This window comes from Sturnira hondurensis, unplaced genomic scaffold (genome assembly GCF_014824575.4).
Source record: "Sturnira hondurensis isolate 20B ecotype Veracruz unplaced genomic scaffold, ASM1482457v3 Scaffold0001872, whole genome shotgun sequence".
NCBI lineage: Eukaryota > Metazoa > Chordata > Mammalia > Chiroptera > Phyllostomidae > Sturnira > Sturnira hondurensis.
Window position 1 is genome coordinate 27889363 of NW_028074503.1, and position 13359 is coordinate 27902721.

At 39.3% G+C, this 13359-nt stretch overlaps 1 protein-coding gene across 16 annotated transcripts in view; it reads right to left on the reverse strand.

The window, feature by feature from the left end:
- TCF4 (transcription factor 4) overlaps window positions 1–13359 on the reverse strand; it is a 332565-nt gene that overhangs the window by 115182 nt on the left and 204024 nt on the right. For 12 of the 16 annotated variants that reach the window (XM_037034619.1, XM_037034665.1, XM_037034636.1 and 9 more), the window contains 2 exons: window positions 4814–4943; window positions 4293–4342 (listed from right to left, as the gene is read on the reverse strand). The exons of 2 other annotated variants lie outside the window; for them this stretch is intronic. In XM_037034619.1, the coding sequence (XP_036890514.1) occupies window positions 4293–4342; window positions 4814–4943 (180 nt within the window). The remainder of the gene's footprint in view (window positions 1–4292; window positions 4343–4813; window positions 4944–13359) is intronic. 2 more of the 16 variants (XM_037034647.1, XM_037034628.1) reach the window with 1 other exon arrangement.

The following is a 13359-nucleotide window of genomic DNA, read 5'->3' on the forward strand; positions in this document are numbered from 1 at the left end:
TTGTTTGCGTTTTTTTTTCCACAAAAAAAGCTTCAGGTATGAACTCAACATCATGTTTGAAATATGAAAGGTTTTATATAATGAAAAACACACAGAACAATTAATGCCGTCAGTACCATCCATCTTTCCCTGACATTCCTAATCATCTCTTCTGTAAAAGAAAGTCCCATAGAAACTTTAAGATTTTATTTCAGTGAGAGTTCTTTCCTTACGAAAATTGTTAAACCTGGTATCTCACACACATTGAGTTTTTATTTTTCAAATCCACATAATGATTAACTCATGTCTCAAATTTTCTCGGAGGCTCCAAATTTTATTTTAGAATATTTGCGGTAGTAGTTTCCCTAAAATTCATTTATTCCCAAATGATCTCTGACTGCTTAATACAAAGCTTAGCAGAACCCCCCTGAATTTCAAACCAAAACAAACACACAAACCAAAACAACCCCCTGCAATTCAACACAGAAAGTAGACTGGACTGAAAAGCGCAGTGTGAATAAAGGATAACTAGTGATACAACAGATCATCACCTGTCCCTAAGGATCAGACTTCTCACTTCCCAAGAACTCCTGATGTTCTAGGGATTTCAGCTGAGAATGACAGTAAATTCACTGAAGTTTCCAAACTGGATTAGTAGTGGTCACAGGTTCCACCAATGTTTGAAGTGAAATGATGGTAGCTATTCATAGTTTTTTTGGTAAAATGTACATCCTTTTGAAACATTCTAAATTATAATAAAATGAAAGTTTTAGGTATTTCCATATTGGTGGGCTAAAGAACTTTTCTGAAAGGCGATGGATCTCTTTGTGTTTAAAAAATATTTTTAAATTACACAGTATAAAATTTTTCACTTTCTAGATTTTAATGCGTCCATGTTTCTAAGAATCATGGGTCATTTTTCCAAAACATGTGATTTACAGTACTTTATTTTTTCTGCACAAATTCATGAGTTAATATGGACGATTATTAGGTTATGCAAAGATAAGGAAAAAGCAGTAAAGTTGAAAAATACTAAGTTTAAGATGATAAATGATTTTAATAAAACCAAGATGTCAAAATCAAACAACCAAGAGGTTCACGAGTAGATTCAAGAAATTAGGTAAGAAAAACAAATTCTGGCACCAACTAACGACAAAGCTTCATTACTGAAGCCTCATCACCAGATAAGGGCTACAAGAAATTGGAATGTGACTGAAAAGAGCAACACACTAAAACTTGAACAGGGAACATGAAAATGTTCCGCTGTACTAACAGGGCTCTTGTGGGCAATTAGAGTTGTCATTTCACACAGCCTTTCCTTTAAAAAAAAAAAAGTCCCCGTAGTCCTAACTACAGGCCTCTGTTGTCCAGAGGGACAGACGTCCTCCCCTCCACTGCGCCTGTGCCATAAATCCTGCAGGATGGCTCTTCCTCAGCCCTGTCACAGACAGGCTTCTGCAGCGCCCTGAGGTCTCAAGATGTGGCACACAGAACACACACACAGCCCAGGACCCTGCCAGCCGCATGTTCTGATGCTGGGCCAGGCGGATGTTTTCTCTCCCACAGAGGCTGCCCGAGAATCAAGAGCAGGGCCGGGCAGGCCCTCGCTCTCCTGGATCCCTGGGAAGATCCAGCCTCACGGCCGCAGAACAAGTCCGGCCCCTGTATCACAATCATGTTGCGGATTATATCTGATTACAGATGTTACAGCTCAAATTTTCTTTGTGTGATGTTAAGGAAAAGACTCATTTTGAAAAGAAAAAAAAAACAACTGAGTTGACACAACAGATTGTGACAGATTTATTACTATTTATCATGGCAAATATGTATGGAAGAAAACATACAAACGTCTTTCGTCATAATCACTCCAAAAGAAACCTTTTATCGCCCCCAATTTTTTTGGTATTTGTGATGAAAATCTTCATACCTTTGAAGAAAGTTTTAGAGGTATCTCTTACCACTAAATATCTACGACTTTTTGAGCTTAAAAAGAGAGTAAGAACAGCAGAGATCTAAAAATGGAGAGACAGAGATGTACTGGGGCAGAAGCAGCACACCCCATCTACCACAGACCATCTCTCTGGGTCCAAATAAAATCCACAGTTTGTGCGGTGGCAACACATGCCATCCATAGAAACAACCAAACCGATGTACACGAAGTTAAACTGCAATCTGAACAGAGCGGAGATTTTTTTAAGTAATGACAATAAATAGATGATTGAATTCTAAAAATTAACCAAACTAGCTTATTCTTCTTGAATAAGACAGAAAATCAAACACAAAAAAGGATAAAATTTCCATTTCAATAGGAATTTCCTTCCTTGTCTTTCAAAAAAGGGGCCCTATTTACCAAAATGTTTTGTAAGGATCCTTAAAACATTTAACCAAGATACGCATTCTGTGAAGAGTAAAATCCTAAACTGACCACCAAAAGCCAAAAATTAAATGATGCAAGCTAAATTTCCAATTCTGGATTTATCCCAAAGGGAAATATACTTTAATATTTCAGAACACATGACAATCTATCAGCACACATATAGTGTCTTCATAGCAAGAAAAAAACAATACCAGTGAAATTTTCTATAGTGGCCAGATACCTCCTGGGAAATACTTAAAAATGTACAATGAATTGTGAGCAATTGTTGTTAACAATGAATGAGCAGATAGACAGTATCTAATGCCACACAAAAGCAACCCTTAGAAATTGCAGATTTCTGCATTACTTCAGCACTGTAAAAAACAAACGAAAAGTCTGACTATTAGGCATAAATGGGGCACTACAGCTTTAAGTTCTGTGTGGGTCTCATAGCACAGAGCTAGTCTATCATCTCAGAACATTGGAAGGTTCACTGACTGTATTTAATACCATCCGTATTAGGTTCGGGCATGTTTAAAATGTAAACAGCTGTGAGGACTATATCATTTCAAGTTGTCATAAAAGCTATTAAAAGCTAAAGTTTCATCTACATTAAATCCACCACAAACTTTAAGCTTAAAATATGCTTATAAAAACCTGAGAAGATATTAGTCAATTTCAATGCAACATGGAAAAATCAAAAAATAAACCACTCAGTATATTTTTAAGTGACTTACTGGTCGTCCAAAGTGACTATTTTATATGCCACTGGCAGTTGTATTTACAAAACATTATTCTATATTTATGGATAATTTTGTGATGCCTCTTCAACATTACCACAACTATGATAAACCAGCATACAAAATTCATTTTTCCCTGATTAGACTTATTCTGATATATTCACTTAATAATATTTTTGATGAACTGGACTGAATCCAGTCAAATACTCAGGTGTTTAGGTTAATCTAACAGTGCATTTTGCGAAAGACTATTCTTCTAATTTATTAAAAATAAATTACAACTAACATGCAAGCACAGATTAGGAACAGTTTCAGAAATCGAATATAAGTTGGTTTTAGAGTATGATTTAGAGTATGATAACAGGCCCATTATCATCCTTTTCAAAGACCACCTAGTATCCTACAGAAAATTAAATTAAAATATCTATCTCATGGAAAAGAAGGAAGACCGGAAAAGAGTTGAAGCACTCATATTTTAATTTATATGAGGAGAAAATTATTGGTAATAGACCAGTTCTAAATAAAATATCCAGGCTGTCAAATTTGAAAATGCAATAGATATTAAGAATTGAAAATAAGATAGCACGTGTCTTGTTGTGAGCACAGCTCTCCTTGCTACGCTGAGGACTGGAGGGCCTCAGCCACTGCTGCACGGGGCTCCAGCTCGTAAACACCCACAATGCTTCTGGCTACGGCTGGATGCTTGTGTCACCTGGTATTCCAGACACAAATGGCTACTGATGCAGCTACCTGGCCGTCTTTATTCAGTAACCTCTCCAGAAAATAGAGACATTCTCTCTGCACTCTGGGCTGAAACCCATGTAAATTTTTCCTAAATCCTCTCCACAAATCTCCTTTCGCATGCAAATCCATAAGTCATCATAATACTGACAGAGAATTTAACCAACACATGAAACTAATACTCATTCTCTTGAAAGCTCTGCACAGGTAACACTCCCGGAACTTCAGGCACCTTTTCAAGGCTCTCTCCAGAGCTTAACCTGCTGAATGAGCAGCCAGCCACACAACCACCTAGCCTTCCAGAACATGCCAGGAATCACTGCAGCGGGGGTCAGGAGGAGGTCATTCCTTCCTCGTCCCGTTCTAGACAGACTACGCTGATCTGGGGGCTCAGAACCTTATTTAGTCGTATGACCCTCACATCTCACAAGCAAGACAAAAGAAACAACACGCAAAGTGGAAAGAGCAGTACTTACTGAAGATGGCAAACCTGGAGGAACTTTTCGAACTTTCTTTGTCTGTACCTCTGAAAGAAAACGAAGAGTCCGTGAGCTCCCCGAAGGCCCATTTTCCTAACTAAAGCAGATTAAACCACCACGCCTTTCGGACTGGACCAGATTTTCTTAATTCGTTACCTTAGCAAAATGTTGGTACCTATTCTGGCAGAAACCAAATTCCGTCGTTTTCATGAAAGCGAAGATGTTTAACTCTTTAATGCTTTGATTGTTTAAAATGTTTCTTACATGGGCAGCCAGGAGAACATAAGAAATAAGTGCTCACCATAATAGTTCTGCCACTGTAAACTGTGAACATACCCGCTCAATGTACTACTGAGGGGGAGTCGTGAACCTGACAATTGAGCACAATTTTATGAATATTTTCCTTTGGTGGGGGGGGGGGCAGAGTGAGGGTAGGATAAGAGGGTGGTATTAAAAAAAGAAAGGAAGAAAGAACAAGGCTACTAATAACCAGTCACTCAAACAGAGGAGCACCTTACCCATGGCACTACTGTGAAGAGGCCTCCTTCGGGGGTTATTGCTAGAATACTGATAATACTGGGAGCCAGGTTTGGTGGGCGAAAGGGTTCCTGGGTTGCCCATATCCATGTCACCGCCCAGGAGACTCTGCTAAAAGGTTAAAAAGGGAAGACAAACATAGAAGGTTAATTTTTCACATTCACCACCCCCCAACTGATTGTTGGTACTTAAACCAATGCAATAAAGAAACAGCATCTGCTAAGCTAAAACAATTAAAACACAACAAAACAAAACGGAAAAGAAAAGCAGTCTAAGGAGCTAACACAGAGTTTGTGAATTTTTAATTCTTTGTTTTTGAGAGGCAGAGAGAAGGTGATTCCCCTTCAAGCAATATTTTAATCTTTTAAGACGACTAACATTTTAATTTAAAAGAAAAGGGCATTTATGTAAGACTAATGTTTTCTTTATCTCAACTTAAGCTCACATCTGGGAACTATTCATGCTCTTCCTTAACAAGAACCAAGACGCATCCGATTTGGGAACGCACACAACTTCCAGGCTGCTCCCACTGGGGGTGGGAGTGGGTGCTCTCGCCCACTGAGAACTCTGCCTTTGCACCGGCACCCCGTGACCTTCCACGAACTGACACCGCACCCGCAGGAAAGGTCATGCCAACTGAACCGGGAGGAAATTCAAATCCTCACACTAACCCCCCAAATGATAGACATAGTAGGCTTTCTAAACCAGCAGGAACAAATTAAAGAACTTTAGAATGCCCTCTTGAGGACTATCAGAGGCTAAAACACATCCCCACAGATTAAACATTTACCTGAACATGAGAAAACTTTCACAAATATCATTAACTTATCATGGTGTGACAAATTACTAAACCTTCGAAAATGATGACACATGAAAGATTATATAATAATATCACATTTTCTAAAAACTACGTAGAAACTTACCCATAACATATAAATCGCCTGATTATACTCTGCAGTGAACACATTGCTCTTTTAATTATTCTGATATGCTAGAAAATAAGTGTAGATACTACCATTTATATTAAGAACAAATTTACTGTTTAATAGAGAAATTTTAAAATTAAGTACTAAAAATCTAACTTTATCGTTACTTGTAATCAACTTTTACTGACTGAACTAATTACTGTCCTTGATAAAGTACAGAATGTGTTTTCCCTAATCTAAATTCTAATCACCATGTCACTCACAACAGACTTAGGGAGGCTTCACTAACACACTATTCACATGCAAAATACTCTAAATAGGCCAATTATGACTCTGCCCCTGTTCCCTGGTTAACCCGCTGAGAACTGAAAAATTTCACAAGGCAGTCACCAACTAAAACAAAGGGTCCTTGTTTTAAATTAAGGCAGTCTTTTTGATTCCTAAATAGCTCAACAAAGTGGCATGTCTGCTAGTGAAAGCAGTTGGTCAAATATGACCCATAAGCTGGAAAATCAAAAATTTAAACCTCCCCTTTCCACCGCCACTGCTAAATATCATAAAGAGACCCTCTGCATTCCCAGGGATTTCTGCGGGTGCTGGATGAGTAATAGATAAAGGACTAATCAGCTCCTTGACAAGCCTGCCTTCGCCTGCTTCCAGTTTCAGACTTTTTTGAAGGGATACAGAATAAACCTTACTCTAAAATAAAACTTCAAGGAGATTTTAAGTTGGAAGCACCTTTTGAGTAATAAACTCATTGCAAATATCTTGACATTGACCACATAAATAGTTAATAAAAAACAGATTATTTACTAGATAAAAACCTGACATCCACATGCTTAATTACTGCCCCTTCCAAATTTAAGATGTCAAAATTCTGTGAAATAACAAACTGAAGTGTAGAGCTCTTTATAATAGAGATTTCTACAAAATCAGGAATCCAACAGTGTAATACCAAATGATTTCTTTGTCATTGCAGGAGTGGCATTAAAAATTTTAGAACCTCAATCCAAAATCTCATGCCTCTTATTAACAGTCTATTATTTATTTAAGTACAAATCCAAGTTTCCTTGGAAATGTCCACCAATAAATCTGTGACTGATTGAAATCACAACCTTCTCGTAGTTTGATAAACCTACAAATAAGCCTTTACTTCATTGATAGTAGGAGTCTAAAAATTAAATTATCAAAAACTTTGTCTTTTTAAATTACATGTATTGGGTGACACGGGTTAATAACAGTGTATAAAGTTCCAAGTGCACATCTTTACAATAGGACGCCTGTCTACTCCACTGTGTGACTACCACCTGATGTCCGATTTCCTCTCCCCCCATATATTTGCCCCCCCTTTACCTCCTCAGTCTCCCTCCGCCCCTGCCTCCCCCTCTGTAAACCACGGATAACTTCGTGTTCTAGACAGGTATCACTCCGTTTCTTCGTTTTCATTTTTCTAAAATTACATAAAATTTTCAGAGAAGGGCTGAGCAAATATGTTGCTTGAAATGCTTGCTTGCCTTTCTAATGAGCTTCACCAAAGCTGTGTTTTGGTTGGTGCTGGTGGCAAAGGTTTGCACTCCCAAGAAAGCAGGTGCATTCAGTAAGTCAACACAAAAACAGACACACTTGCTGTGCTGTGTTTTAGCAGCACTCACAACAGAGCTGTGAAAAATATAAAATGATAACTGGACAATAGCTAACTGCCCCTGGCTGACCTTATTGTTGTTAATTCAAAAGAAAATCATTTCATGAGCCAGTTTTAAATAAATCATGCATCCAACTCTTGAATGTGCAGCCAGCCACGTGAACTATGTAGACTGACTCAGTACTAAGACCAGACAACACCTACAAACATTTGGTGGCTCATGATAATCTTTTTTTCCCCCAAAAAGCACATTCTTGTTTCTATCTTTTTAGACCTGTTTGTTTAGAACCTTTTCTTTTTCACTCAGACAATAGAATCATGCTTCTAAATGCAACAGAAATAAGCATATTCTCACACTTAAGGGGGCCCTAACCACTCCCCTAGGGAAAATGAAGGTAAAAATACATGTATTTTTATTGTAGAGTGCACTCACGAAACGAACAATGACCATTTACTATTGCTTGGCCTTTATGTCACACACTTAACTTTGCAGTAATAAGAAAGATAGAAGATTTTCCACCAGCAGAAAAACATGAATTTACAAGTTTAAAAGAGTTCATAGCATTCGATTTAATAAGTTAAATACTGCATAAAATGGGTAAGGAATTCACTTATATAGGAGTTTGCCTACATATAAATACATGAATTTAAAGCCAAACTTATGGTTAATAAAAGTTAAGTTTAAAAGCTGAAGTCTACTTTTAAAAGGGGCCAATTTTATCTTTGCCTTAAATAGGATCAGAAAGGTTCAGGTTTTTGACATTGTGCAAGCTCACGCCCTGCGGTTATGCTGGGTCCCAGTAGAAAGCTGCCCGAGTCTGCCAGGAAATACTGGAAGCAAGATGTGGCATCTCAAAGAGCCAACCTGTAAATCTTAAACCCATAGCTTAGCATTTTGTTTAACTGTCTGCAATGTGATGAGACGAGTCCTTCCCCTTATTCACTCTTTATTTTACAGAAAGACAAACAATTGTAACACTCAAAATACTCTAACCGAAGAATAAACTAGGCCAATACTGTCCATCAGACTTCAATATTTAGGGGTCCACCTCCTGCAGCCATTTCAGGGGAGAGCAGGTCCCAGAACAGCCACTCAAATGCCAAGGGCACCGTTCCACAAGGCATCCTTTTGGTGAAAATGTTTGCCTGTTTTATACCAGTTCTGGGTCTCAGACTGTCCTCCTAACACAGTCTCTCAACCCTGCTCCCATTTCTTTGGGGGGAAGCCTTTGAACATCCTTGATCAACCACTGAACTTGGCTTATGCAACCAAAAAAGCAAACCATGAATTAAACTTGAATAACAGTAAGGCAGCATATATCTCAAATTAGATTTATAAGTGAATGGTAATCAAAAATAGAACTAACTACTTCAAGCTTAAATTATCAACTTTTTTTTCTTGTTAAACTAAAATCATCTTGCTCTGAACTATTATTTCATTTCAGTCAGCACTTTAAATGTAATGGGTGGGTGGTACATTTCTAAAAAGATTATATTTACCCTTAATTATAGATATGAGTGAGATCAGAGTACAACGAAGGCTGCTTTTTGGCTTATAATTAATTCATCTAATAGGTGAATGACCTTGAATTCCAGGGTTGGAATCTGGGAGAGAGAGAAAAGTCGTCGAAGGGAAAAAACCCATGGACAAAGGCGAATGTGGCCCTGGCTTCTCAGGGCTTTCTCTGACTTCACGTCACTCTCATCACGTGGCGATCCGCCATCAGACACAACATCTTGGGGGGATGTTGTCGAACAGAGAAAAGCAGTCTCAGATGAAACCAGATTAAGCTCCTTTTCTGAACTATTGCCAAATGCTTGCGAGCCTAATTCATGTTTGGGTATTCTAGCACTCACACAGCTGCAATCCCATTCTTTCATCAAAAACCTAAGTGATGTACAGTGGCTTTGTATGGTGAACTGACTCTATCAAGCCAGGAATTTACATTAATATGAAAAGAAAATTCTGAACCATGTAAGATTTCAGAATATTGTGTATGTGTATATACACACACATACCCCCCTAACAGACTTTGCAGTGCTAAGCGCAAAATTCACATTGAGAAAAATTACAAATTAGATTTGTTTAAAATTCCTTTTTCTTCAAAAAAAATCACAACTGAGGTCATTCGTACATAGTTAATTCTGCACAGAATTGGATTTTCAAAGACACTGCTGAATAAGATTCCGAACAGCCATGGGGAAGGTTTTGCAAATCCCTGTCGAATAGCTGCTGCTGAATTTGCCATTTTGACCACAGAAGGGCCATTGCTGACTTACTATAGTAGCAGGAGGGGACGATAATTTTGCTGCTGTTGGCACTTACTCTGCAACGTAGAATATATCTCGCACCAAAGGGCAATGGAGAACACAGTATTTCCACCTGTCCACTTTTGAATTTCAAAGTTCAAAACTGAAGGTCAGTCTTGGACAGTCTCTAGTCCTGAACTTGAAGGTCCTGGAACACGTCTTTTTAGTTGTTGTTGTTTTGTTTTTTTTTTAATTCTATCCTATACTCAGTTTCAATAAATGAGAACTGGGGACATTCAGGAAGATAAGATGGCAAAGATAACTTTCATGATCAGGGACTGATCAATGACATTGCTATTGTGCTGCAGAGAAATGCAGATTATTAAAATTATCATTTAGCAAAGAGTATCTTTTAAGGATTCTTGGTTAATGTTCTCTATTTCCACCCTAAAGGTGGAAGGTACGCTGTACAAGTCACACGCAAAATCTAACCCTCCCAGGGAAAGACAGGTGGTGTTTTGAGGTCAGAAAGATCAGCCCGAACCCTAGCTCAGGGGCACCTGGCAGTATGACTGGGAGTTAGTCATACAACTGCCCTGCACCATACTCTCCTCCTCTGTTAAAAGGGAATAAAGGCTCTATCATAGGGTTATCAGGATCGGATGAAGCAGCCTTTGTGAAATGTCCAGGCCCTGGCCAGTGTGGCTCACGTGGCTGGAGCGTCATTCCAGTTGGATTCCTTGTCTGGCCACACACCCGGGTTACGGGTCTGGTCTCCAGTGGGGTGTGTACAAAAGGCAACCAATCGATATTTCTCACATTGTTGTTTCCCTCCTTCCCTCTCTCCCTCCCTTCTCATCTCTCTAAAATCAATAAGGACGCCCTCAGGTGAGGAAATACATACATAAACAAACAAATGTCCAGGAGAGCCGGTGTCCAGCACGTGGTTACCCCCTTTCTCCTGTTCCTCCAGTTCACAGTCCCATATTGTAATCCACTGAGGATGATCTAAATGATTCCTCAAGAGCTGTGACTGACCAAGAATCTACTCCACTTTCAGACAGAAAGCCTACACTCAGATAACAATTATGAACAGTCACTACAAAAAAACTAAAAAAGAGTTAAATAGTGATGATATAGCCTAATGGGCCAGAGTTACAATGGCAACAAGAAATGGCTAGCTTTGTTCCATATTGAATAAAGAAACCGGCCAACAATCAATGTCAATAATTTCCATTTAAGAGGCCATTTTCCTGGAAATGCCACCAGGATTACTTCAATGGCTCATTTAATTTTGCTTTTGCAAGCATGCGCAGACCAGGGGCGTTGATTTCACTACACATGAGAATAAAACTAGTCATACTAGGTATTGCCCAACTAAGTATGCAAAAACAAAAAGTGCATTTGATACAATGTTATCAATCATGTGATGTTAAATTCAAATTCTTACTACTGTATTAGCCACCAATCAAATTCTTACTACTGTATTAGCCACCAATAAATGACTTCCAATAGGTTAAACTTTTTGTCCTTGCAAGGCTAATGATAGGCATTTAATTAATGTTGTGTGGCATTTACCAAGTGCTATTTGTACAAAATATTTATTTCCCCATTACATCACAAAAAAATCAAATGAATTCATGTCATCACTTTGGTCGGAAATGTGCATAACTCTACAAAAATTCAAGTCACATTTTACAAGATTATTTATTTTAGTACTGGTTACATTTTACCATTCAAAAATTCAAATATATTGTCTTTTCTTACAAACACTACACCTTATATTTAAATGTTATACTGTGATGCAAAGGTTACCATAGTAACAATTGCTTAATGTATAAGAGACTGAGAGTGCAGTAACAAGTCACGTATTTTGGTTTAGAAATTACAGCTGCCCAAAAGTTGGAAAGATTTATGCATCAACCTATTTGATTACCTCTCAAATTGAAAAAACTACATTATTTATTTATACAATATGGTGAGGAGGCCTTTCTGTGGTTTCGGAAACCCACTCTGGACCCCCAAGTCACCTACCATGTATTAAAAAGAAGATTGCACTTGTTAATAAGATAGAAAGTTGGCACAAAGTAACCACAAAGCAATCAGTAACCTACAATAAAAGTAGATTTGAAAACTTATGATATACGCATAACTATCTTCTTTTTAGATTAAGCCCCTCTGGTTCAGGAAATTTATCTGATATAAAATTTGATAAGTATGTTATAATCACTACTTGCCTCAAAATGTTTCTCTTCAGCAATTCTCTTTCAGTGTAAAAATAGAACAATTTGAGTAAGACCTGTTAACATACCCGGGAATTAGCACCACTTCCCCTATAAATACATGCATGTAGCTACAATAAATGTGCTGAGAAGTGTGTCTGTCCAGCCTGCTATTCCAGCTTAACAGAAGGACATCCACTTGCCACATGCCAGCCTTCTTCTCTCTGGGTGGAAAAGGGACCAGTCAAGGTTGTTGTAAGTGTCCTCCCCTCCAGCAAGGATCTAGGAAAACCACCCTCACATCGAGATGGCCCTCCTAGAGGGCAGGGACTGGGATCCCACTCATCCGGCTTACCAGCACCTGGCATGGCGGCTCAATCAGGGTCTGACGGCCAAGCCTAAAAGATTCACTGAAATCAGTATCCCAATAACTATCTGAACCTGTAAGTAAGGGGACAAGCTTACTGCACATCATCAGAAAACTGAGATTACCTGGAAAAGCAGGAAACGTGTAACAGAACCTTCAATTCGCCATGAAATGACTGGAGCCCTATCTCTGCAGAGTTCTGCATGACCTCCTGCTTCACGTGGGTCCACTCCCAAGGTGTGTTCACATTACTTCCCAAAGCTCTTTCTTAAATGTGTAACTTGTCAAAAATACGCGGTACGAAGGCCAAAGCAGCATACACACCAGTGAAAGGAGGAGATGGTTTCTTTGTGCTTTAACTACCTACTGAGCTTGCTCAAAGGCCTGCTGTGGTAAACGCTCACTGGTGAGTGGTAAACGCTGTGAGGTGAGTGTGGAGCAACTACTGTTGCTGGTCAAACTGAGAACTTCAGGAACTATTCTCGATTTCTTAGCTTCAATCTGTTCCATTAGTTACTCCAACCATGGCTGCTCTAATAATAGCAGTAGCAGCAGCAGCAGTAGTAGCAACAGTGAGGAGGAGGAGGAGGAAGAATGTGAAGTCAGAGTCCCGGGAATGTAACAAGCTGTAGTAGCAGCAGCAGCAGCAGCAATTGCAACTGAGTGTCTGCTGTGAACCGGGCACAGCCGCAGATCCTTTCTACACTAACAGGCAGAAGGTGCGGCCCCGACTGTACACAGGAGGACAGCAGCGTGGGAATGCTCCCCGACGCATGCGGCTGGCAAGCAGCACAGCCAGGATGGGAGCTTACATGGGCTCCACTTCAAAGCCTGTGCTTGTCTTCCTTCTCCTATGCTCCCTGTCTCTATTCCTTACTCTTTGTTTTGTTCTTGCCCTCACCCCAACCATTAATTAGGAGTCAATGTGTTTCTCTTCAGTTCATCTTAACATCAAAAGCTCACCTCTCACACTTACTCCAGGGGAGCCCCTAACTCAGTAGAGAGCACATGTCTGACAGTGAGTGCCCCTTAGCTCCCAGATAACCTCGGACAAGCTGTCCAACCTTTGCAAGCTTCAGGCTTCTGATCTGGCAAATGCTGGCATAATTGTACCTGCCTG